The 22,984-nt window shown below is 38.6% G+C and overlaps 6 protein-coding genes across 6 annotated transcripts in view; 5 read left to right on the forward strand and 1 right to left on the reverse strand.

Annotated features, from left to right (window-relative positions):
• Window positions 1-3,448: 3,448 nt before the first annotated feature.
• LOC113470380 lies at window positions 3,449-4,908 on the forward strand. The gene is made up of 3 exons (XM_026828767.1): window positions 3,449-3,485; window positions 3,949-4,078; window positions 4,495-4,908. Exons 1-3 carry the CDS (start codon window positions 3,449-3,451, stop codon window positions 4,679-4,681), a joined length of 354 nt encoding a protein of 117 aa, XP_026684568.1. The 3' UTR covers window positions 4,682-4,908.
• An 819-nt stretch (window positions 4,909-5,727) lies between these two features.
• Window positions 5,728-20,313, forward strand: LOC103516738 (pancreatic triacylglycerol lipase-like). The gene is made up of 7 exons (XM_026828775.1): window positions 5,728-5,775; window positions 6,306-6,576; window positions 6,950-7,066; window positions 7,441-7,706; window positions 8,058-8,211; window positions 19,539-19,668; window positions 20,268-20,313. The coding sequence occupies exons 1-7, from the start codon at window positions 5,728-5,730 to the stop codon at window positions 20,311-20,313; spliced, it is 1,032 nt and encodes a 343-aa protein (XP_026684576.1).
• Window positions 10,474-10,984, forward strand: LOC113470433 (electron transfer flavoprotein-ubiquinone oxidoreductase, mitochondrial-like). Its single transcript, XM_026828857.1, has one exon. The coding sequence runs from the start codon at window positions 10,523-10,525 to the stop codon at window positions 10,943-10,945; it is 423 nt and encodes a 140-aa protein (XP_026684658.1). The 5' UTR covers window positions 10,474-10,522; the 3' UTR covers window positions 10,946-10,984.
• Window positions 12,665-15,704, forward strand: LOC113470443. The gene is made up of 4 exons (XM_026828866.1): window positions 12,665-12,873; window positions 13,443-14,878; window positions 15,142-15,268; window positions 15,488-15,704. The coding sequence occupies exons 2-4, from the start codon at window positions 14,790-14,792 to the stop codon at window positions 15,614-15,616; spliced, it is 345 nt and encodes a 114-aa protein (XP_026684667.1). The 5' UTR covers window positions 12,665-12,873; window positions 13,443-14,789; the 3' UTR covers window positions 15,617-15,704.
• LOC113470437 lies at window positions 17,579-18,325 on the forward strand. Its single transcript, XM_026828862.1, has 2 exons — window positions 17,579-17,752; window positions 18,017-18,325. The coding sequence occupies exons 1-2, from the start codon at window positions 17,664-17,666 to the stop codon at window positions 18,312-18,314; spliced, it is 387 nt and encodes a 128-aa protein (XP_026684663.1). The 5' UTR covers window positions 17,579-17,663; the 3' UTR covers window positions 18,315-18,325.
• A 1,492-nt stretch (window positions 20,314-21,805) lies between the features above and the next one.
• Window positions 21,806-22,984, reverse strand: part of LOC103516748 (probable serine/threonine-protein kinase MARK-A) — a 35,706-nt gene continuing 34,527 nt past the window's right edge. The window contains exon 20 of the mRNA XM_026828780.1: window positions 21,806-22,361. Within this exon, the coding sequence (XP_026684581.1) occupies window positions 21,841-22,361 (521 nt within the window). The 3' untranslated portion in view covers window positions 21,806-21,840. The remainder of the gene's footprint in view (window positions 22,362-22,984) is intronic.

The following is a 22,984-nucleotide window of genomic DNA, read 5'->3' on the forward strand; positions in this document are numbered from 1 at the left end:
TGGTCATATGGGATTACCGTACGATTTTTGTACACATTCCAGGGTTGCCAGATTGAGGATTTCTGGCCCCATTTGGGGGCTAAAAAAATTTTGGGGCCCAAGAAAATTTGGGGGAAATAGGGATTTTTGGATTTTTTGGATTTTCGTTTTTTTTTGGGGGGGTGAAGATGGGAATTTTTTGGATTTTCGTTTTTTTTTTCCTAACTAGATTCTAGCGGGGCTAGGGGGTGGATATTGCCCCTAAATACGGCCGTGTCAACTACATTTTTGCGTACCTAGGTATGTACGTAATATGTTAGATAACAGTGTAATTCAGTAGGCAAATGAAGTACACATACCAATCAATTTTTTCTAAAGGGTATACTGTATAAGTGTAGGTATAACATCGCTGTGTAACTGCAAAGGTCTTTAGTGACGGGCTACCCTTCTTCTCATATATATTAATAAGTATTAACCTCACCCAGCCTGAGTCGGGCCGAGAAATCCAGCAGCACACTGTTGTCCCAATGGTCCAACGTCCGGATACTAACCACGCGCAACGTTGTTTAACTTCAGTGATCCATTGAGAGTATCGGAGATGCTTGTCTTTGGGAGCAAGAGTAGGTACGCCCTATATCAGCGATTCCCAACCGGGGGTACGCGCACCCCTGGGGGTACGTGAGAAAAAATTGTGTAATGGTGGACAAAGACAAATTTTTAATTTTGATGGGTTATCAATGCAGTACAGACCAGAAAAGTATTGAATTTTGAACTCAAGGTACTGAAGTACTGTCTTTTTTCAAAAGGTACCTACTGAGTGTGTTTAGAACTCAGTAGTAATGGTACACATCAACCTAGGTATGTGTAACCGGTACTCATTATGATGGTGGCAGGGGTACGTGAGAATAAGGGTAAGCTGAGGGTCTGAAACTTTTGGAAAACAGAAATACGAACAGGCTAATTCTTCTGGGATAAATATGAATTGGATATAAGCAACCTCCGTGACCGAGTGGGTTAATACCCACAAGGCTTGCACGCAGGAGGTCCGGGTTCGATTCCCGGCGGGGCCGAGGGTTTTTTCGGCTCTGTGCTTGGAGTTCCAGTTGGGTCCCGACTTTGCGAGAGGCAATGACCAGTTATGTCCCGGGTTTGAGAGGGTCTAAGTACCAAGTACCTTGGGGAAAAAAAGTTCATGGGACCTAACTGGCGTTCGTGCATCGGGATTATGGAGTTTTTGCCCCCTACGTAAAGTTCACAACAGTAATATAGCTCCCTACAAAGAACTGGCATCCTACCTCTTCGGGGATGACTGTCAAAATTTCCAGCACCACCCAGGCAGCTTTTTCCGGTGGTATGGCGGACGTGTTTTGGAAGAGGGGTAGTTAGCTTGGAGGGTTCCTTGTCTTGTAAGCGTTAGGTCGCGGGTTCGATTTCTCCCCAGGGCCGATTTCATCCTAAACACATACCTACCCACCCAAGTCTAGGTTCGCTCTCGGAATGGCTGGATTTCTCCTAGCCTGCTGCTTTTTCTTTTCGCTTTCAGGACGATAAGATCTTGAGCTATGTCCACACACCAGTCGACGGCCGTCAATCGATTGAATCGATCTCGAGGCAGTGTGAACGGTTCAGTCGTCATCGATCGACGGGCGTCGACTATGTGTGGACACAGCTCTAGAAGTTACCTACAGTTCCCTCTTCAAACCTCTCCTCTCTCTCTAAAAAAAAAAAAAAAAAAAAGGAACTGGTTCAAAAAAAACACTACCTACCCACCCAAGTCTAGGTTCGCTCTCGGAACGGCTGAATTTCTCCTAGCCTGCTGCTTTTTCTTTTCGCTTTCAGGACAATAAGATCTTGAGCTATGTCCACACACCAGTCGACGGCCGTCAATCGATTGAATCCATGTCGAGGTAGTGTGAACGGTTCAGTCGTCATAGATCGACGGGCGTCGACTATGTGTGGACACAGTTCTAGAAGTTACCTACAGTTGACAGTTCCCTCTATCAAACCTCTCCTCTCTCTAAAAAAAAAAAGAAAAAAAAATGATAATAACAATCCTAGTTTCTACGTAAGTTTTTCAAAGGACAGGCCATTCCTAATAGGAATTTTTGAAACAATGAGAGTCTTTGACAGTTTCACATAAATATCATGTTGAGGCCTGAATATAATAAAAAGGGATAGACCTCATTACCTACTTATATTTTTGACTACTTAATAAGAACAAGGGGGAATCATTGTATTTTTTTTTTTTTTTTTTTAATAACATGGACTTAGATCCTTGAGTATAACCTAACATCGGAGACAAGTAAAAAGTGAGCTACGAACAAGCAGAACAAAAAAGGGAGTTGATTTTTTCCCTAATATTTTTGGGACAGGAAAAGTTTGGTATGCCTACATTTCATCCCAGGACCAAAAATTTCAGTTTCGGTTCTCCTGACCATCCTAGTCACAATTAAAGGCGGGTATTTTTCTTACCTACGAGCTACGTAAGTACCTACTACGTACGTAATTTAATCGCGTCTATAGGTACCTACTATTGTCGTCCATACTACAAATTTAGTGTACCTACCTAAATGATGCATTATTAATTATTATTTATTACCTATACGTCTATGTTAATCGGGAATATCTTCGTAAATTAAAAATACAATACGTCCTTAGATGAGACTAAATATTATGTAGGTAGGTATTAAGTGCCTATTACCTGTGAAAGTATTTTTATGACGTATACCTACCTAGGAATTAGATCTTGTTTATGTTCCAAAAGCGGCATTATTCAACTTTTGTATGTAAGTAGATAGGTTTTCTACGAAATTTGTGATAGGTCATTGGTTTTGATAAAAACAAGTAAGTAGGTAGTAGGTTTGTTACTCGAATCGTAATAATAAATGCTGTAGCTACAGCTATAGGTACCTACCTACATAGGTTGTACCTATTTTAATTTTGTTATCATAAGAGAGAATAACATCTTTCATTTATTCAGTTCTATTAAAACTTTTAAACTATAAACAGTTCAATATTATAATACTCTATAAAACGTGCTACTTGTACAGACCTAGTTAACGAAAAAAAGTGTTTAAGTTAGAATAAAAACTCATAATTTTTATCTATGACGAGATTTAAAGCAAGGAAAAAACAGATTAAACTTATTTAAGAATTGTCATTAGTGCTTAGCTTAATTTTTCTGTGATACATTTAAGTGAACTTTTATATGAAAAATCTCAAGGCCCTAGCACCTAGTGGTAATTAAATTCAGTTTGCAACACATTAAACGTTAAGTCTCAAGAATCTATGTAAATAGGTAGGTGTACCTAATAATTACCTATAGTGCTTTAAAATCAGTAGATAATATTGGGTATGTAAGTTTAACATACTTTTGTGGTATATGAATCAACAAGTATACCTAATATATTATGCTTACTCGTACGCGTACGTTACGTAGGTATTTTGGTTTCCCTGATGACTAATGCTAATGAGTAATACCTACGGAGACAAACAACCCTTCTGTCGTAAGTATATCTTCTATTTTCTGATATATGTACCTTCTAACTGTATTGGATTGCAGTCCATTTTTTCCAAGCGCTGACCCATGGCGGGCTGCAGGTCAGGACAAAAAACCATTCGTCAAATGCCTACCTGAAAGTTTCCACAGACGACATTCAGCCGTTATTTTGTATTTTGTTAGTACCTAAATGTTTGCAGCTAAAAGCTCATTTCACTCTCACGAACATATGTAGGTATGTAAAGGATGTTATTATTTTTGTCACATTCACTTTCATTCTTCCGAAGAAATTCATTTTCGGAGGTACCTATTTTTTAAGGCTTTATGGCAGGATTCTCACACAGTGAGCTCTTCCACCCAACCAAAAATAGGATAGTAAAAGATGAAGAGGAAAAGAAGAGATTGATGAGAATGTATTTAATCTTTAGCAATAGTTACCAACAGCCCCTCTGTTTCGTTTGTTCATACAGGTTATCTGTACAGAGTAACGGTGTTCATTTCCAACTCAACAGCTAGTCGAGAGCACGGGGGAGAAGTGGGCAAGTTCTCCATCGAAATCCACGGAACCAAAGGAAAAACCGACGACATCTCTTTGTTCAAGTAAGAAAAACTTCCTAGTCTTAATTAAATGTAGGCCATGTTAGGCCAGCCACTCACTCAGGTAGACCTGATAGGCACACCTGATACCTGATGAGCATAGACACACTATCAGGTAGACCTGACAGGCCTGGTCAGGTGTAAATGTCAGGCCAACCTGATATTGAGTGGCTGGTCCTCTGGGGTTCGAAACTTAATTTTGACATCACCAGGGAAATTCCCCTGGCGTTTATGAAGTTCTGTTTGAAATTCCTTTTTTCCCCAAAATTCCAAGCCGTTCAAAAGTTAAAGGGGGTTCTCCAAGATTTTTGCGTCATGCTCAAAAATTCAATTATGACAAAAAGATAAGCTACATACATATGTCTGCCTGGTATCTGATGCTTTCTCTGATTCCACTTCTTTATTATTTGACTTTCCAGGGAACAGTTCTACAAGCCAGGAGCGGAGCACAGACAAGTGGTAGGCGGGGCAGGCGTGGGTCACATTACGGATGTTCTGTTTCGCTGGGAGCATGAGATCAGTGTCAACATTCTCACTTGGAGGTTGGAGGCCCTGATCCATGTGTCTTCTGTGTTGGTGGAGAGCTTGGAAGAGAAGCAAACGTGAGTGAAACCACACCCTTCTAGAGTTCAAAGAATTTTGAAATACAAATATCGAGGTTTTTAGACCTTCCCTTTAGCCCCAGGTCGCCCAAAGTTTGCTGAGAGGGTCGATAATTTATGTAATAAAAAGTTTCACCCGCCATTTAAGACCAAAAAGAGCATGTCTCAGGACTTTAGATTTCGGCCCAAGTCGCTCAAACTTTGGCCAAAGATAATTTTTTGTCTCAGGAGTTGAATGCCGATCCGTTTTGAATGTACATAGGTGATATTCGTAGCCCAATTCGTAGAAGTTAAATTTTGATGGAACTAACAATACATATACCCATGTCTATGTAATTATAATAAAATAAAATTTTATTGTTCTGAGACTCAATATTCGCTAGCTTATCACTATCAACTTGTTTTTACACAATGGTCAAATGGGTCAATTATCTCAATTAGATTGCTATTTCTAAGTAATTCTAATAGATGTTTTTCTCGAGTAAATAATAAATAAATAATAATGGGGAATTTTTGAAAACTTTTTCAAATCTGTAAGTAGTGTACCTACTCCTTGTAAAAACTTTCAAATCAAGTCTATAATAGAATCCAGCAAAACAACGGTTAAGACCGGCCAGGTACTTTCGAGATAGGGCTGAAAAACCACTCACCATCACACGTAAACCTGACAGGTACGCCTGAACAGGTCCACCTGTCACATCTCCCTGATGAGCATACACACCATCAGGTACACCTTACAGGCGAACCTGTTCAGGCGTACCTGATAGTGAGTGACCGGCCTTAACATACACTAGTAGTTCTGTGGGAACTGTAGACCTCACTCAGACACTTTTGCCCAAGCTGAGACGATGGTACAACTTATTAATGTAATTACCTATACGTCTTACGTAATTAAAAGGACAGGGAAAAGATTTTATTTACAATCATAAGAGATAAGAGCGAGACTTCGTTCGATCAATAAGTTGTATTTTCCTTTTGAGAACTGGTGAGAATAAATCCGGGTACCCAAGGGGTACGCGGGCGAAAAAAGGTTGAGAACCACTGCCCTATATGATCTTGTTCCTAAAACCTATTTCCAGCGTAGTTAGCTTCAAATCTGTAAGTAGTGTACCTACTCCTTGCAAAAACTTTCAAATTAAGTCTTTAATAGAATCCAGCAAAACAACAGTTAAGACCGGCCAGGTACTTTCGAGATAGGGCTGAAAAGCCACTCACCATCACACGTAAACCTGACAGGTACGCCTGAACAGGTCCACCTGTCACATCTCCCTGATGAGCATACACACCATCAGGTACACCTTACAGGCGGACCTGTTCAGGCGTACCTGATAGGGAGTGACCGGCCTTAACATACACTAGTAGTTCTGGAAACTGTAGACCTCACTCAGACACTTTTGCCCAAGCTGAGACGATGGTACAACTTATTAATGCAATTCACATGTGTAATGCAATTACCTATACGTCTTATGTAATTAAAGGGACAGGGAAAAGATTTTATTTACAATCATAAGAGATAAGAGCGAGACTTCGTTCGATCAATAAGTTGTATTTTCCTTTTGAGAACTGGGAGGATTTCCCTTTTTCTGAAGCTCATTTTTTTTCTATTTTGAACTCTATTTCTTTTTCAGGAACTCACCCGGCAACTCTTGATCAAGGATGACGTCAACGTTATAGTCAACAACTGGGGTGCAGGTTCCAGCCCACCTTACACTCAGGCTGTGGCCAACATTCGGCTTGTTGGCTACATGACGGCCGTACTGCTCAATACTCTGAGACGAGAGGTGGGCATAAGGACCGAGTATGTTCATCTGATAGGACATAGTCTGGGAGCCCATCTGTCAGGCTATGTGGGCAGTACGCTCCGCACTGTGTATAACCTCAAGCTGGGAAGAATTACTGGTAGGTTGAATGTGGATAGAGAGTTTTTGCAATTATAATTAGCGTCCCGTTAACTGAACCCTTTAACGTTATTTGACGAAAACTTGGAGTGGGATCTGGTGGACTTAGGTACGACCCTCACAGCAGACGTGCCTCCAATATGTTAAACTTCACCTCAGACCAGGGCAGTATTAAGGGGGAGAGGGGGGTCGGACCCCCCCTCCCCTGGATGTTTTTTCGTTCCTTCAATAAAATCTTTTACCGAAACTGCCTCAGACATATATTATGTCCGTTCTTCCAAACATACCTACTTGGGAGAAGATCATTTTCCTCCAGATTCAGTATCCTCTTATGGACCTTATGGTGCAAGTAAAATGTTTTATATTATTTTCAGGTTTGGACCCAGCTGATCCTTACTTCAGTGGCACGGAGTCTATCGTTAGGTTGGATCCAACTGATGCCACCTTTGTGGATATTGTTCACACGGATGCTGCCCCTTTTGTCAAAGGAGGTGAGTCAGTTGTGAAGATATCCAATATATCTTGACGTTTGATGCAACTTTGGGGGTGCACGTAGTCTCGTGAGGATAAAATAAGAATCTGATGCATTACATTCCAAAGGGAAAGGTGGGATTGTATAAAGGGCGATAAGAACTTGGCTGTTCAAAGGTTTGCCTCTCACATGTCTACACTAAAAAGGAATTTTCATAGCGAATATCTTTCCAGTGACCGTAAAAACACAACCCCCACCCAAAGTTGTGACTTTGCCGAAAAATGAATAGCTCACCCCTAAAGGAAATTTAGTGAAAGAAGATATGGATTTTGACATCGCGGATCTTTTCCATTTTATTTTGCTGATAAAAACTAAAAACTATTTTCCTTCCAGGTCTGGGAATGGGTGAGCCGATCGGGCATTTAGATTTCTACCCCAACGGGGGCGAAAATCAACCTGGCTGTGATCAAGGCATGTTCGCCTTCATTCACTTGGAGAGAGGTTCCGTGGTGAAAGGACTGAGGAAATATCTGGGCTGCGATCACATACGAAGCTACGAGTATTTCACTGAGAGTGTGAACGCACGTTGTCCGTTCATAGCGGTCGAATGCGACACTTGGGATAACTTTCACGCGGGAAATTGCTTCAACTGTTTAAGGGTAAGTAAGAACCTTTTCCCTGTGCACAAAAAGCCCAAAGTGGCTGAGGTGTAAGTCAACCCTAACCCCCTTGTTCCCCATTATATATGAGAGCTTGGTTAGACTACGGGGGTAAACGGACTTTTCAATCCTATCCCAGCAGGATAAACAAGGTCTATTCTATTCTAACCTTGAGGGAAATGCGGTTCGAATACGAAGGGTAAGAACCACTGGCGTATATCCCATCCCATTTGGAACACATCACATGCTTTCAGGCACACTCCATTTGTCAAAGGTCTAGGTTTACCCTGCCCGTGAGATCAATTTAATATGAAGAAACCATTTACTGATGAAAATTTGTTGATTTCACAGAATAACGGCCTGAGTTGCGCCAAATTTGGATTGAACGCCGTGAAACATAGGAACTCCCAGTTGCAAGCTCTAGGCATGTCCGTGTACAAGCCCGTGTATGAGAGCAAGCCATCCAAATATTTCCTCATTACTGGAGACAAACAACCCTTCTGTCGTAAGTATATCTTCTATTTTCTGATATACCTTCTAACTGCATTAGATTGCAGTCCATTTTTTCCAAGCGCTGACCCATGGCGGGCTGCAGGTCAGGACAAAATATCATTCGTCAAATGCCTACCTGAAAGTTTCCACAGACGACATTCAGCCGTTATTTTGTTAGTAAATGTTTGCAGCTAAAAGCTCATTTCACTCTCACGAACATAGGTATGCAAAGGATGTTATATTTGTCACATCCACTTTCATTCTTCCGAAGAAATTCATTTTCGGAGGCACCTATTTTTTAAGGCTTTATGGCAGGATTCTCACACAGTGAGCTCTTCCACCCAACCAAAAATAGGATAGTAAAAGGAGAAGATGAAGAGGAAGAGAAGAGATTGATGAGAATGTATTTAACAGTGGCGTAGCGTCCATGTAGGGCGTGTATGGCGGCCATACACTCGAAAATTCCACTCAAATATCCTTAAATATTGACTTTAAATACTTCAGAATGTACCTACCTATATACTTTGTTCATCCCCTCTTAGTTTACAGGAATTTTGTCCCGTTGCTTTCAAAACAGTCTATTATCAGCCTGTAGGTAGAGGTACCTAATGTTTCTGGTATACAGCCCTTACCTTTGTTCGTGGTAGAAGCCATGGTTTGTTATCTCATACCGAAACACCTCAAACAGCTTCCTTGGTTTTCAACTTGTTGCTCCTCAAATTCTTATCAAAAACACACAACATTCAGATTAGCCAAAAGGAATTAAGGAAATCACAAATCGCAATCAGTAAAAATTTCCACGAAACCTTATCAGTTGGATTTGTAAACAAAAGTGACCTTGGGATCAGCTGCTGTTGCCACGTTGCCATATGTTTTACGGCAGCGTGTGCATTATGCACGATAATTTATAGTGCACAATCTTCAAATATTCAAAAATCATTTCTTCCAGATTTTGGGAATTTAAGAGACATTTTATAAAATGAAAGGGATAATCTTATATATTTTTCTGGATATCTACCTGCGGAATCAAGAAAATCCTATAATTTTCGGAGGAAACTTTTGCTTTTTATCGTACTTTGGCTTCACTTTTGTAGCCAATCCATTCTGCCTTACCTCCGTGAAAATTATGCACGAAAATATGCATGATTCACCGGCAACGTCTGAATCGTCTGATGTGATGATTTTGTGAAATGGAAATGGAATATGGAATGGAAATTCTTCCAACTTGAAGAAGTGATTAGTGATTTAAATAATTATTAAAATGTGTAGCTTCAAGCTCCAATAATTTATTAATCATTAATGAGATACTGCTTTATTAATTGTTACCCACCCAACATGGGCAGTGAATTGCAGAGCTAGTGCTAATTGAACATCCTTAGGTTCAGTATCTGTTCCAGTAAGTAGCCGTCCCTGTGCCCATGAATGTACACTACTTATAACTTACCTCTTGCATTTGTCACATTCCTGAAAACAAAGAAAGGAAGACAGTAAAAAAATCACTCATGTACAGTTTTAAATGAACAGACATGAGCTGTCAGCCAAGAATGATCAAACTGCCACACAAGCTCAGACATTGAGTTAATATTGATTCAGGCTGCTAGACACATTAAAACTATGAACTTTTTCTGTCACAGTGTGTTTAGCTTTGCTTGATGCCATAAATGTTCTTGCAGAACTAAAATGTTGCCACCATAGTTAGCTTGGGGGTAGGGCATCTGCCTTGTATATACAGTCATGGGTTTGATTCCCCCAGGGGCAGATTTTATCCTAACCAAATAAGGTTAATTTTCAGAACAGTGGGTTTTCTCCTTGGCATCCTGTCTTCCTTCTCTCTTCTTTTTCAGGATGGCAAGACCTTGGCAGCTGTTAGTCAAATGTCAAAGAGAATACCAATAACATCCATAACACACCAGAAAGTAACCCGTTGAAATATTTGCAATCGAAAAACGAGTAAAATTTTTTTGTCGATGGTGGAATTCGAACCCGGGACCTTCTGCATGGCAATCAAGCGCGTTACCACTGGACCAACCGTTTCGAAAGCGAATAAAGAAGATAGAATGGACGGGAGAAAGCCAGCCATTGTGAGAACGAACCTGAACTCCTTAGGCCAACCACTCACTGTCAGGTAGACCTAACAGGTACATCTGATCAGGTCAGCCTGTCAGGTCTACCTGATATTGAGTGGCTGGCCTTGGGATAAAGTTTGCCCCAGGCGGAAATCGATCCCGCGACCTCCAAGCCAACTAGACTGGTTTGAAGGGACACGTCGCTAAGCGTCCCTTTGAACTCTTGACGTTTGCACGCTTCCCGGCACGCTTGATATAATGATCCTCCTACCCATCCCACAGGATACATTCGCTCGCGGCATGGAGCTGCATGCCAAGGTCACCATATTTGCCGAGGGTTGTCATGGACACCTGACCAAATCCCTGTCCTCCCGATTCAACCTGCGGGACAATGCATGTCCGCAGACCTACGGGATTGGACTGAAGGAAGTGTGGGAGGTCAAGCCGGAACTGCACAAACCGGGCCGTGTCGAACATACTATAGGATGGCCTTTGGTGAGTGTTTGCCTGTGTCATAGCATCTCTAGATATTCTTGTTTGTATGAAAGTCGAGTATGGGAAAATATGAATGGAATTTTAATTGTGTTATGGTGCGTTTCCACTCACTCTTCCTGTGAAAATATCTCACTATGTTATTCAAATATTGGGAAAGTAGATCAGAGATCACCATGTTATTCTTGAGTTTTGGTAGTGGGCACTTCCGTGAATTGAACAAATACAAGGAGGTAGGTGAGAATGAACTCCGTAATCTGAAATAAAAATATGAATGGAATTTTAATTGTGTTATGGTGCGTTTCCACTCACTCTCTTGGCCATTCATTCTTCCTGTGAAAATATCTCACTATGTTATTCAAATAATGGGAAAGTAGATCAGAGATCACTATGTTATTCTTGAGTTTTGGTAGTGGGCACTTCCGTGAATTGAACAAATACAAGGAGGTAGGTGAGAATGAACTCCGTAATCTGAAATAAGGATTAAGGACCCAAACTACTGCCCGTACTGCTTACAATGGTCAAATTCTCAAATAATTTTATTGAGAACTAAATTCCTGCATTTTTCTGGACAATGAGTTTTTTAATATGACAATTAAACCGAACCTCCCTGCAAAGTTTGAGCGACTTCGATCGAAAACTACACATGTTGATCTAAAAATCAAGAATCTTGCAGTGTTTGAGCTATTTTGGCAGAAAACTCTAGTCCTGAATGAACTCTATACTTAATCCTGTATACCTGTACCTATTATCTACTATGTAACTACTACCTATGTATTACATCTATTATCAATGTCCTTTATGTTGCAGCTCTAGACAACAAATGCTACGGAGAGTACGGATGCTACTCGTTGAAATATCCTTGGACTAACGATGCCCGTCAACTGAGTCAGTTTCCACAGGACCCGTCCGTCATGAAACCCATCTACTGTCTGTACACGAGACACAACCCTACCGAGTGTCAGCCACTGGAGCACAAAAACCCAGAGACCATCTATAACTCGTTCCTTATACCGAGTCATCGAACGTTTATTATAAGTCATGGCTTCTTGGAGGACGGAGAACGCTTGTGGATCAAGGTAAGTTGATCAGCTTAACTCCATACACAAAAAGCCCAATCTGAGGCTTAGGTGTAGGGGCTAAACACCCCTAAAGGATGAATTAAGCTTCTACGAATCTACGAAGGTAATTTGATCCCAAATATCGACATTCGGAAGAACAATGAAGAAATATCCAAAGTTACATTGAGTTCTCCAACGACTTAGGGTGTAGGGGCTAAACAGCCCTAAAGGATGGGTTAAGCTTCTACGAAGGTAATTTGATCCCAAATATCGACATTCGGAAGAACAATGAAGAAATATCCAAAGTTACATTGAGTTCTCCAACGACTTATGCATCAGGATGAGATCTGCTTGGTTGATTTCAAACTTTTTAGTCAATCAGATTGCTTAATAAAAGAGTAAAACCTGAATTCTGTGTGTGTGTGTCTTATGCGTTCAGGATAAAATTTGCCCAGGGCGTGAATCAAACCCGCGTCTTAACGCTTAAAAGACAGACGCGCTGCCCTTCAAGCTAACTAGGCGTCCCGGTCTTTCATTGTTTAGCAATTTTACGGTACACCCTGAGAGCTCCAAAGGAAAAACCTTGAATAAAAAGGCGCATCTCGATCCAGGCGCAATAGGTAAATTTTCTAACCTTCATAAAAATTAAGTACCTGACTGGTCACACACGTCACAAACTGCTAGACTGATAAGCGAAAATTCTTGGAATGATAAGGACTAAGGAGGAAATGAGAAATAGATTTAAACTTTAGACTAGATTAATCAACCAAATGCAATAAGAGAGCTCAAAATCCCCGCCCAATTCGCATACATATGTCTGCCTGGTATCTGATGCTTTCTCTGATTCCACTTCTTTATTATTTGACTTTCCAGGGAACAGTTCTACAAGCCAGGAGCGGAGCACAGACAAGTGGTAGGCGGGGCAGGCGTGGGTCACATTACGGATGTTCTGTTTCGCTGGGAGCATGAGATCAGTGTCAACATTCTCACTTGGAGGTTGGAGGCCCTGATCCATGTGTCTTCTGTGTTGGTGGAGAGCTTGGAAGAGAAGCAAACGTGAGTGAAACCACACCCTTCTAGAGTTCAAAGAATTTTGAAATACAAATATCGAGGTTTTTAGACCTTCCCTTTAGCCCCAGGTCGCCCAAAGTTTGCTGAGAGGGTCGATAATTTATGTAATAAAAAGTTTCATTCGCCATTTAAGGCCAAAAAGAGCATGTCTCAGGACTTAAGATTTCGGCCCAAGTCGCTCAAACTTTGGCCAAAGATAATTTTTTGTCTCAGGAGTTGAATGCCGATCCGTTTTGAATGTACATAGGTGATATTCGTAATGAAGATTGAAGACTCAATCTAAAGCTCTTCTGCCTTTATTTTTCTTTTAAAACAATTATAAATCAGTACAAAATTCGCAATGATCCTTGTCTTCTGTTTCAGGATAAGACTTTGCAATGCTGGAAACGAAAGCCGATCCGTTTTGAATGTACATAGGTGATACTTCGTAATGAAGATTGAAGACCGACAAAACTAGGAAATCTCTCAATCTAAAGCTCTTCTGCCTTTATTTTCCTTTTAAAACAATTATAAATCAGTACAAAATTCGCAATGATCCTTGTCTTCTGTTTCAGGATAAGACTTTGCAATGCTGGAAACGAAAAAATATACTCCGGTCAAGCGATGAAGCTAACGGAGTGTCATGTGGGACCGAAAATCACGGAAATCCAAAATGACGTTTAGCCAGTGTCAGCGGTAATAGCACGTTCAATGCATCAATTTCCAACGGATCACTGAAGTGAAGCAAAGTTGCGCGGGGTTGGTATCTGAACGGGTGAAAGTGTGGGAAAACACTACCTACTGATTTTTCAGCTGTGCTTTTTTCAGGTTACCAGGGCTGTAGTAGTCTGTGATATAAATGTAATTGAGAAACTGGAAATCACGAAAGAGAAAAATTTTGAGTCGAAAAAACAACACTTTGTGCGAAAAAATAGCATGAAGAATTGAAGAATTTTGGGCCTTGAACAAATTCGGTCAATGGTGTTACGTATATGTAAATACACATAAATGTATCTACTAATTTATTGAACTTAAAAATTTTCCGTCGTTTTTGTGTAGAGCTCTATCATTTTAAATAACTCGAATTTTCTAATATCGGTAAGTTGGCAGGTACCTACTTTACTGTCTCATTTTTATTTTTATTAATTTTTTATATGGTAGGTAACTTGTGCTATTTTAATTAACGTAATCAGTATTATATTTCTACTTTTATTCTCTTAAATAATGTTGTTACATATATAGGTTTTTTTATCTCGTCTATTGTATATAGCTAGCTCCTCCATTATATGTTTTATTATGTACTTGTACATACAGAGTGTCCCAGAATTTATTTATGATTCCGACTGTAAGCGGGTTCCGAAAAAAAAAACAGCATTTCTTCTAGGACACACTGTATACAAATTTAATGTGTATGTAAATATTATTTTTAAATGTAGATAGAGGTAAACTATGCGGGGAAATTTTTGTTAAAAAAAAAAAAATAGATGTCTATAATAAAATTTATTTTCGTTTCCTTCATGTTATCCATGGTCTCTCATTACTTTCACAAGAATTTTCCCGAGTTAGATATGAGGGTATTGGTAAACATCGGTTTATAGGTAATTAGGACAATCCGAATGTAAATCATACGGGTCTGCATTACTACATGTCATGGGTTATGTTTTGATAACTTTTCAGTCTGATCCTCTGATCTTTATGGAAAAGTGTTCACACTTTTTAGCCGTCAGTGAACAACACAAACTGAGTTAACGTAGAAAACGTGCCTCTAATTGCTTTTTAAAGCGTGGATAAACTTTTTGAAATTAGATTTTCTGTTTTATTACTGACAGTAGGCAGATCTTTAAACTGTGTACAAACTCCATTCATGTTCCATTTTTTGTTGCTAACTCTGTAACTTAGTGGAATTTTTCAAGAAAACTCACATGAGAATGAGAAGACTTGTGCTTGCTATTTTGACCATATCAACTACAGTGATAAGCTTGAATGCAGATCAAAATGGACAATGGAAAGGGTAAGAAATTACAAATCCTTTTTAATTGAACGAACGAAGAGAATTCTTTGTGTTAAACTTGATTATTTTCCTTCAATGTGTCTGTTTGTGTCACTATAACTCTTGAACAATTTGTCCGATTTCAGTAAATTTTGCAAAAAATGTTCATCACATTTAAAGGAAAGTTTCTAATTAAATTCTGTGCCCGATCGGGCCTTTGGAAGTCCCGTAGTGGGAGATTTTTTGCATTTTTTCAATCCACATTTCGTAAATTTTCATTACAGATACACCAACCTCGTCAGCTATTCTTATGGTCCACCTTCAGGGCAAGTTACTCCAAGGAGGCAAATCAAGATTCGCATGGCAACAGAGAGTGTGAAACTTGAATGTTTCACGGGGCAGAATTCAATAGTGAGTAATTATGGGTGCCTTTTATCGTTCCTTTTAAGGAACTATGAACAAACTCTCACATTTATACTGCGTGATGAAGATAAGTGGCCTGGAGCACTACTGTAACGCGATTAGTAGTTATGTGGAAGAAAGCTGCTCCTTTAGGAGTTTAGGAGAACCCACTTAAAGACATTTTTTTTTTCTTCTTACAATTAATACACTCACTCTTCCTTTTTACAGCCCATCGTATGGCGCAAACAGATATGTGACGATTCATTCAAAGGTCATCTCCTGCAACCTACGATCTTAGCAGAAGGCACGGTTAACTTTTTCCCAGATCTCTATGAATTGGAAGTCACAAGTAAGTGAACTTTTTCTTTTGTTTTAACTTTTTTTTCGTTTTTACAAGGTCATTTTCGTCGTCGTCATCGCGTTATTGATTTTTTTTTTTTAATCTTTAAAGGAGGAGAAAAACAGCAACGATATTTATCCCCAAATAAATTTTCATGTAGACACCTTTTGGAAAATTATTAACAAATAGATTACCTAAATCATTTTGTTTCCAGGTTCAGCTAACAACATAACATCCAGGCTTATCATAGGAAATGCATCGAGTGCAACAACCCATGGGATTTTCATCTGCCAAACATCATTCCAAAATCAGGACAGATTTCTAATAGGAAATGAAGAATCCTTACATTCTTGTCTATTTAGAAGACATGATGAACGGGAATCTAAATATATGCCTTCAGCAAATGTAAAGTATGGAGCACCTGATCAGTACAGTACTAGTAATAGGCAATGGTATAACGCTGCCTCGAACTATAATACCAGGGAAAGCACTTACACTTACTACCCTTCAAAACCTCGATATAATTTGAACCCGCATGATCATATTTATCACTCAAAACAGTACACTACTTATTCTCCAACAAGCTATATTCAAGTAGCACCCAATAATATTCAGGATTCCCTACAAGAAACGGTACCGACAGGGGAAATTGATTCATATTTCCCAATACGTGATTCCTATGAATCACCAGGAGGCCCTTATCCAAACTCTGTGAGTCAGAACTATTTCAAGCCTAGCATTGAATATCCATACCCAGAACTTGTCAAACCCATTGACACAAACGTATCCAATACAACACAAGATGGTTCAAATATCTCTAATATTACAACTAACTCAAATATTACAAATGAAAGACCAAGTATTATAGGTAACGAAATTAAGAATAAGACGACATCTGAAAATGAGATGATGACTTATCACTCAAAACAGTACACTACTTATTCTCCAACAAGCTATATTCAAGTAGCACCCAATAATATTCAGGATTCCCTGCAAGAAACGGTACCGACAGGAGAAAATGATTCATATTTCCCAATACGTGATTCCTATGAATCATCAGGAGGCCCTTATCCAAACTCTGTGAGTCAGAACTATTTCAAGCCTAGCATTGAATATCCATACCCAGAACTTGTCAAACCCATTGACACAAACTTATCCAATACAACACAAGATGGTTCAAATATCTCTAATATTATAACAACTAACTCAAATATTACAAATGAAAGACCAAGTATTATAGGTAACGAAATTAAGAATAAGACGACATCTGAAAATGAGATGATGAGTAGTGTTCCAAAACCAAACAAGCCTTCGACCACATCAATTGAAAGCACAACAGAAAAAAGTTTGAAAAACTCCACTAATATAACATTGAAACCAAATATCACAGAACCCATAGGTAACGAGATGAAGAACAAGACATCTGAAGTAAAAATGAGCAGTACTCCAAAACCAAATAATAAAGCTCAGACCACAACGGCCGGAAGCACAAAAACAACAATGAAACCACTACTTCAACCAGTATCCTCGGTCAATCCAGATACAACAATGAATAGTACTCAGAGATGATGAGCAGTGTTCCAAAACCAACCAAGCCTTCGACCACATCAATTGAAAGCACAACAGAAAAAAGTTTGAAAAACTCCACTGATATAACATTGAAACCAAATAACACAGAACCCATAGGTAACGAGATGAAGAATAAGACATCTGAAGTTAAAATGAGCAGTACTCCAAAACCAAATAATAAAGCTCAGACCTCAACGGCCGGAAGCACAAAAACAACAATGAAACCACTACTTCAACCAGTATCCTCGGTCAATCCAGATACAACAATGAATAGTACTCAGTCAGGATTTTATTAAAGAAAGTCAATTTTCGTGGCACAACTTTATCCAAGCTCTTAGCAGGGAAAAGAAGGATTTCTGGACATGGTCAAGATCAGTCCCAAGTCAAGAGAGTGTTGCTCTATAGGCAGATCTTTAAACTGTGTACAAACTCCATTTATGTTCCATTTTTTGTTGCTAACTCTGTAACTTAGTGGAATTTTTCAAGAAAACTCATATGAGAATGAGAAGACTTGTGCTTGCTATTTTGACCATACCAACTACAGTGATAAGCTTGAATGCAGATCAAAATGGACAATGGAAAGGGTAAGAAATTACTACTCCTTTTTAATTGAACGAACGAAGAGAGTTCTTTGTTTTCAACTTGACGATTTTCCTTTAATGTGTCTGTTTGTGTCACTATAACTCTTGAACAATTTGTCCGATTTTGGTGAATTTTGCAAAAAATGTTCATCACATTTAAAGGAAAGTTTCTAATTAAATTCTGTGCCCGATCGGGCCTTCGAAGGTCCCGTAGTGCGAGATTTTTTTGCATTTTTTCAATCCACATTTCGTAAATTTTCATTACAGATACACCAACCTCGTCAGCTATTCTTATGGTCCGCCTTCAGGGCAAGTTACTCCAAGGAGGCAAATCAAAATTCGCATGGCAACAGAGAGTGTGAAACTTGAATGTTTCACGGGGCAGAATTCAATAGTGAGTAATTATGGGTGCCTTTTATTCTTCTTTTTAAGGAACTATGTACAAACTCTCACATTCATACTGCGTGCTGATGAAGATAGGTGGTCTGGAGCCTGGAGCACTACTGTAACGCGATTAGTAGTTATGTGGAAGAAAGCTGCTCCTTTAAGTCCTTTAGCAGTTTAGGAGAACCCACTTAAAAGAAAGACATTTTTTTTTTTTCTTCTTACAATTAATACGAATGTTCGATAGTGGGAACTGTGAGTGCTAAGGTTTTATCGTTCCGGAATCGAAGAAGGAGAACAGGATAGGAGAAAGCCAGCCGTTCCGAGAACGTGCTTCCATTTAGGATAAAAATTATAAAATCCACCCCGGACGGGAATCGAACCCGCGACCTAGCGTTTAAAAGGCCGACGCGCAACCCTCCAAGCTACCTAGAGGCTGGCTGCGAAAAGTTCAGTGATCCTTTTAAGAAAAATTTTTCGAGCTTTTTTTCAATTATGTAGGTCCCAAAGAAAACTTATAAGAAATAAAAACTTTTTCCCTTTGTCAAAATCTTTTTCGCTAAAGAGATTTCCGCGGGAATATTCTTGAACTATGCCGGGTCAACAGTCAATATCCAGAAGTGTACGCAAACATAATAAGATTAGTAAGTTTACATATGTAGGTACCTATAACAGCTATACCTATATATAGGGGCTCAAAGTTCTCGGTCAGACCTTGTTTTCAATGAGGTTGAGCCTATTTCTATTCGAATGTAGGAGTACCTAGTGTACGCAAACATAATAAGATTAGTAAGTTTACATATGTAGGTACCTATAACAGCTATACCCTATACCTATATATAGGGGCTCAAAGTTCTCGGTCAGACCTTGTTTTCAATGAGGTTGAGCCTATTTCTATTCGAATGTAGGAGTACCTGAGCACGTGAAGTATAAAATACACAAATTCTACACATTTAGGTACATCGCATCGCAGGGCCATAATTTTTCACGACGCAACATGTGGAATCGGTAAATTCGGTAGTTATGTGTTCGCTTTTAAAGCAGGTATAGCTTGCTGTATACCTGTACCTATTATCTACTATGTAACTATATACTACCTATGCATTACATCTATTTCCTTTATGTTGCAGCTCTGGACAACAAATGCTACGGAGAGTACGGGTGCTACTCGTTGAAATATCCTTGGACTAACGATGCCCGTCAACTGAGTCAGTTTCCGCAGGACCCGTCCGTCATGAAACCCATCTACTGTCTGTACACAAGACACAACCCTACCGAGTGTCAGCCACTGGAGCACAAAAACCCAGAGACCATCTATAACTCGTTCCTTATACCGAGTCATCGAACGTTATTTAATCTTTAGCAATAGTTACCAACAGCCCCTCTGTTTCGTTTGTTCATACAGGTTATCTGTACAGAGTAACGGTGTTCATTTCCAACTCAACAGCTAGTCGAGAGCACGGGGGAGAAGTGGGCAAGTTCTCCATCGAAATCCACGGAACCAAAGGAAAAACCGACGACATCTCTTTGTTCAAGTAAGAAAAACTTCCTAGTCTTAATTAAATGTAGGTATGTGTGTGTGTGTTTGTTAGGCCAGCCACTCACTCAGGTAGACCTGATAGGCACACCTGATACCTGATGAGCATAGACACACTATCAGGTAGACCTGACAGGCCTGGTCAGGTGTAAATGTCAGGCCAACCTGATATTGAGTGGCTGGTCCTCTGGGGTTCGAAACTTAATTTTGACATCACCAGGGAAATTCCCCTGGCGTTTATGAAGTTCTGTTTGAAATTCCTTTTTTCCCCAAAATTCCAAGCCGTTCAAAAGTTAAAGGGGGTTCTCCAAGATTTTTGCGTCATGCTCAAAAATTCCATTATGACAAAAAGATCAGGTGTAAATGTCAGGTCAACCTGATATTGAGTGGCTGGCCTTCTGGGGTTCGAACCTTAATTTTGACATCACCAGGGAAATTCCCCTTTCCCCAAAATTCCAAGCCGTTCAAAAGTTAAAGGGGGTTCTCCAAGATTTTTGCGTCATGCTCAAAAATTCCATTATGACAAAAAGATAAGCTATGTCTGCCTGGTATCTGATGCTTTCTCTGATTCCACTTCTTTATTATTTGACTTTCCAGGGAACAGTTCTACAAGCCAGGAGCGGAACAAACCGGAACTTTCTGAAGAAAAGGAAATAGATTCAGAAGGTCAAACAGATATAAAATTCATGTTGATGAATGCAAGTGATTTAAACCCAGAAAAAGTAAACGTTGCCACTCAAATTAATATTACAAAGGAAAAAGATAGTCTGCCAGAATTTAATAATCCAATAAAAGAAACAGAAGAAAAAATATTGATAAATACAAACGATTTAAATAATTTACAAAGCGTGAAAGTTACCACCCAAATGAATAATCCAAAGGAAAAAGAAAGTCTGCCAAAATTTAAAAATCCAATCAAAGAAACAGAAGGAAATATAATATTGATAAATGATCTAAATTCACAAAGCGTGAAAGTTACCACCCAAATGAATATTATTAAAAAAGAAAAAGATGATCTGTCAGAATTAAAGAATCCAATAAAACAGACAGATGATAAATCAATGACGATAAATGCAAATAGTTCGTTCTCACCAAATGTGGAAGACACTACTCAAATGACTACTGTGAATATGGATGTGGATAGGGCAAAATCAAATAAAACAAAGGTACTGAATGTGAAATTTCAGGGATATGTGAACAAATCAGAACATAGTTATAGTAATGAGAGTATAATCGTACAAGAGGCAGAAAACTTAAACAAACTGGAAAACCAAAGTACAAGTATTGCACATATGAAGATGAAAACTAAAAATAATGAGACAATTCCTTCCACCACGATTCTTGACGTCAAGAATAATACCCAAGGTAAAGACAATACAGTTACAAGTATCAAAGAATCTGGCAGTAGTATTCAAGAATTTCAAAATAAGCTCAACGACTTTTTGAAGAAATACATGATGAAAAATAAGCACAATACAAAACTTTCAATCAATAACCAAAATAATAAGACAGATAGTATTCCTTCCACGACGATTCTTGACGTCAAGAAAAATACCCAAGGTAAAGACAATACTGTTACAAGTATCAAAGAATCTGACAGTAATATTCAAGAATTTCAAAATAAGCTCAACGACTTTTTGAAGAAATACATGATGAAAAATAAGCACAATACAAAACTTTCAATCAATAACCAAAGTAGTATAGTTGAGATTGTTGAAACCAATCAGCCCATTTATACTAGTATCATCTCAATACCCAAATACCATACTTCAAGTACTCCACAAAGTTTGACTGATGGTTTTCGAATCAAACAGAACTATTCAAAAGTATACTTTTATCCTCTAAACGGGAATAAGTACAGTAAAAAATACCATTTTTAATTGATCTATTGTCTATAGTTCTATACTAAAGCAATTATAAAATCTTCATCCGTAAACTAAACGTACATAAAATTGTCTCTGACTCAACAATAAAATTGAAGTAGGTATCTACTATTCAGTAAAAATATGTTATGATTTGAAAATATTAACATGTAACGAAATGTATATTTTACTTAACAATTAATCAATCAATCAATCAATCAATCAATCAATCATACATTAAAATAATTTTATTTTATAATATTTATATAAAAACTTTACTAACATAAATTTTATTTAAAAGAAACCTACTAGGGCTCGCGGGTTTTCAGAAAAGATTTCTTAGACTTTAGTAGAGAAGGACTAGGATTTTCTGCCGATGAAGATCTAGCATAAGTTGGAACTCTTGAGGAAGGACTCATTTGGTCCCCAGCAGAGTTTTTCCTGGGATTAAACCTAGAGAAGAAACTTTTACGACGAATTCTTTCACTTACAGTTTCTTCATGAGCTGAGGAGGGTGAGGAGGGAGAAGGGCAATCCCCTCTGATATCTGTGACGTCAGAACATACTGACCAACCATCACTATCTTCAGTAGGAGAAAGAAATGAGCACCTGGAAGAATTGTCGCAGTGGTCTAAGCTTCTTGACGTAGAAGCTTTCTCGTGTTTTCCAAAATCACGAGGGTGTATTTTAGAGAGATCAAGTCGTTTTAGATTTGATATACTTTGTGCGCGACTGTTTTTCTGTGCATTTTCTAGATTATTTATCACTTTTTCAACATTCTCCAGAGCATTATTATCATCCTTTGTATCCTTCGACACATTTTTTTCATCTAAACAATATTAGAACAATCACAGAGTAGTAGATAAAAATAAATAAACTTTCTCTTCCGTATAAATAGGTAATGATAAAAATATTATTGCTAATGAATTACTAGCACTACTTGTAAAAATCAATGTTCCATATTGGCTCTATGGCAGGATTAAAGTGTGTTAATAAATTGATTGCAAGTAAATTTTCATAAAAGTACTTAATGTGTAATGATTTTGACAAAATCTATAGAACCAACCAAAACTGATCAGAGGTCGTACACAAAATGAAGAATGTAATGAACACCATATTATGGAACATGATCAATATTAATAAATATTTACTTAAACTTAAAAGGTACACTAGGTGTTAGAAATGGTTGTTGTTAGTTTTAATAAGCTCATATTAAAAAAAGGTCTTCGAATTAAACCGGTACTTTCTGAAGAAAAGGAAATAGATTCAAAAGGTCAAACAGATATAAAAGGCATGTTGATGAATGAAAGTGATTTAAACCCAGAAAAAGTAAACGTTGCCACTCAAATTAATATTACAAAGGAAAAAGATAGTCTGCCAGAATTTAATAATCCACTGGTATCTGAACGGGTGACCGTGTGGGAAAACACTGCTAATTTTTCAGCTGTGCTT

Source organism: Diaphorina citri, unplaced genomic scaffold (assembly GCF_000475195.1).
Source record: "Diaphorina citri unplaced genomic scaffold, Diaci psyllid genome assembly version 1.1 scaffold53, whole genome shotgun sequence".
Classification (NCBI taxonomy): Eukaryota; Metazoa; Arthropoda; class Insecta; order Hemiptera; family Psyllidae; genus Diaphorina; species Diaphorina citri.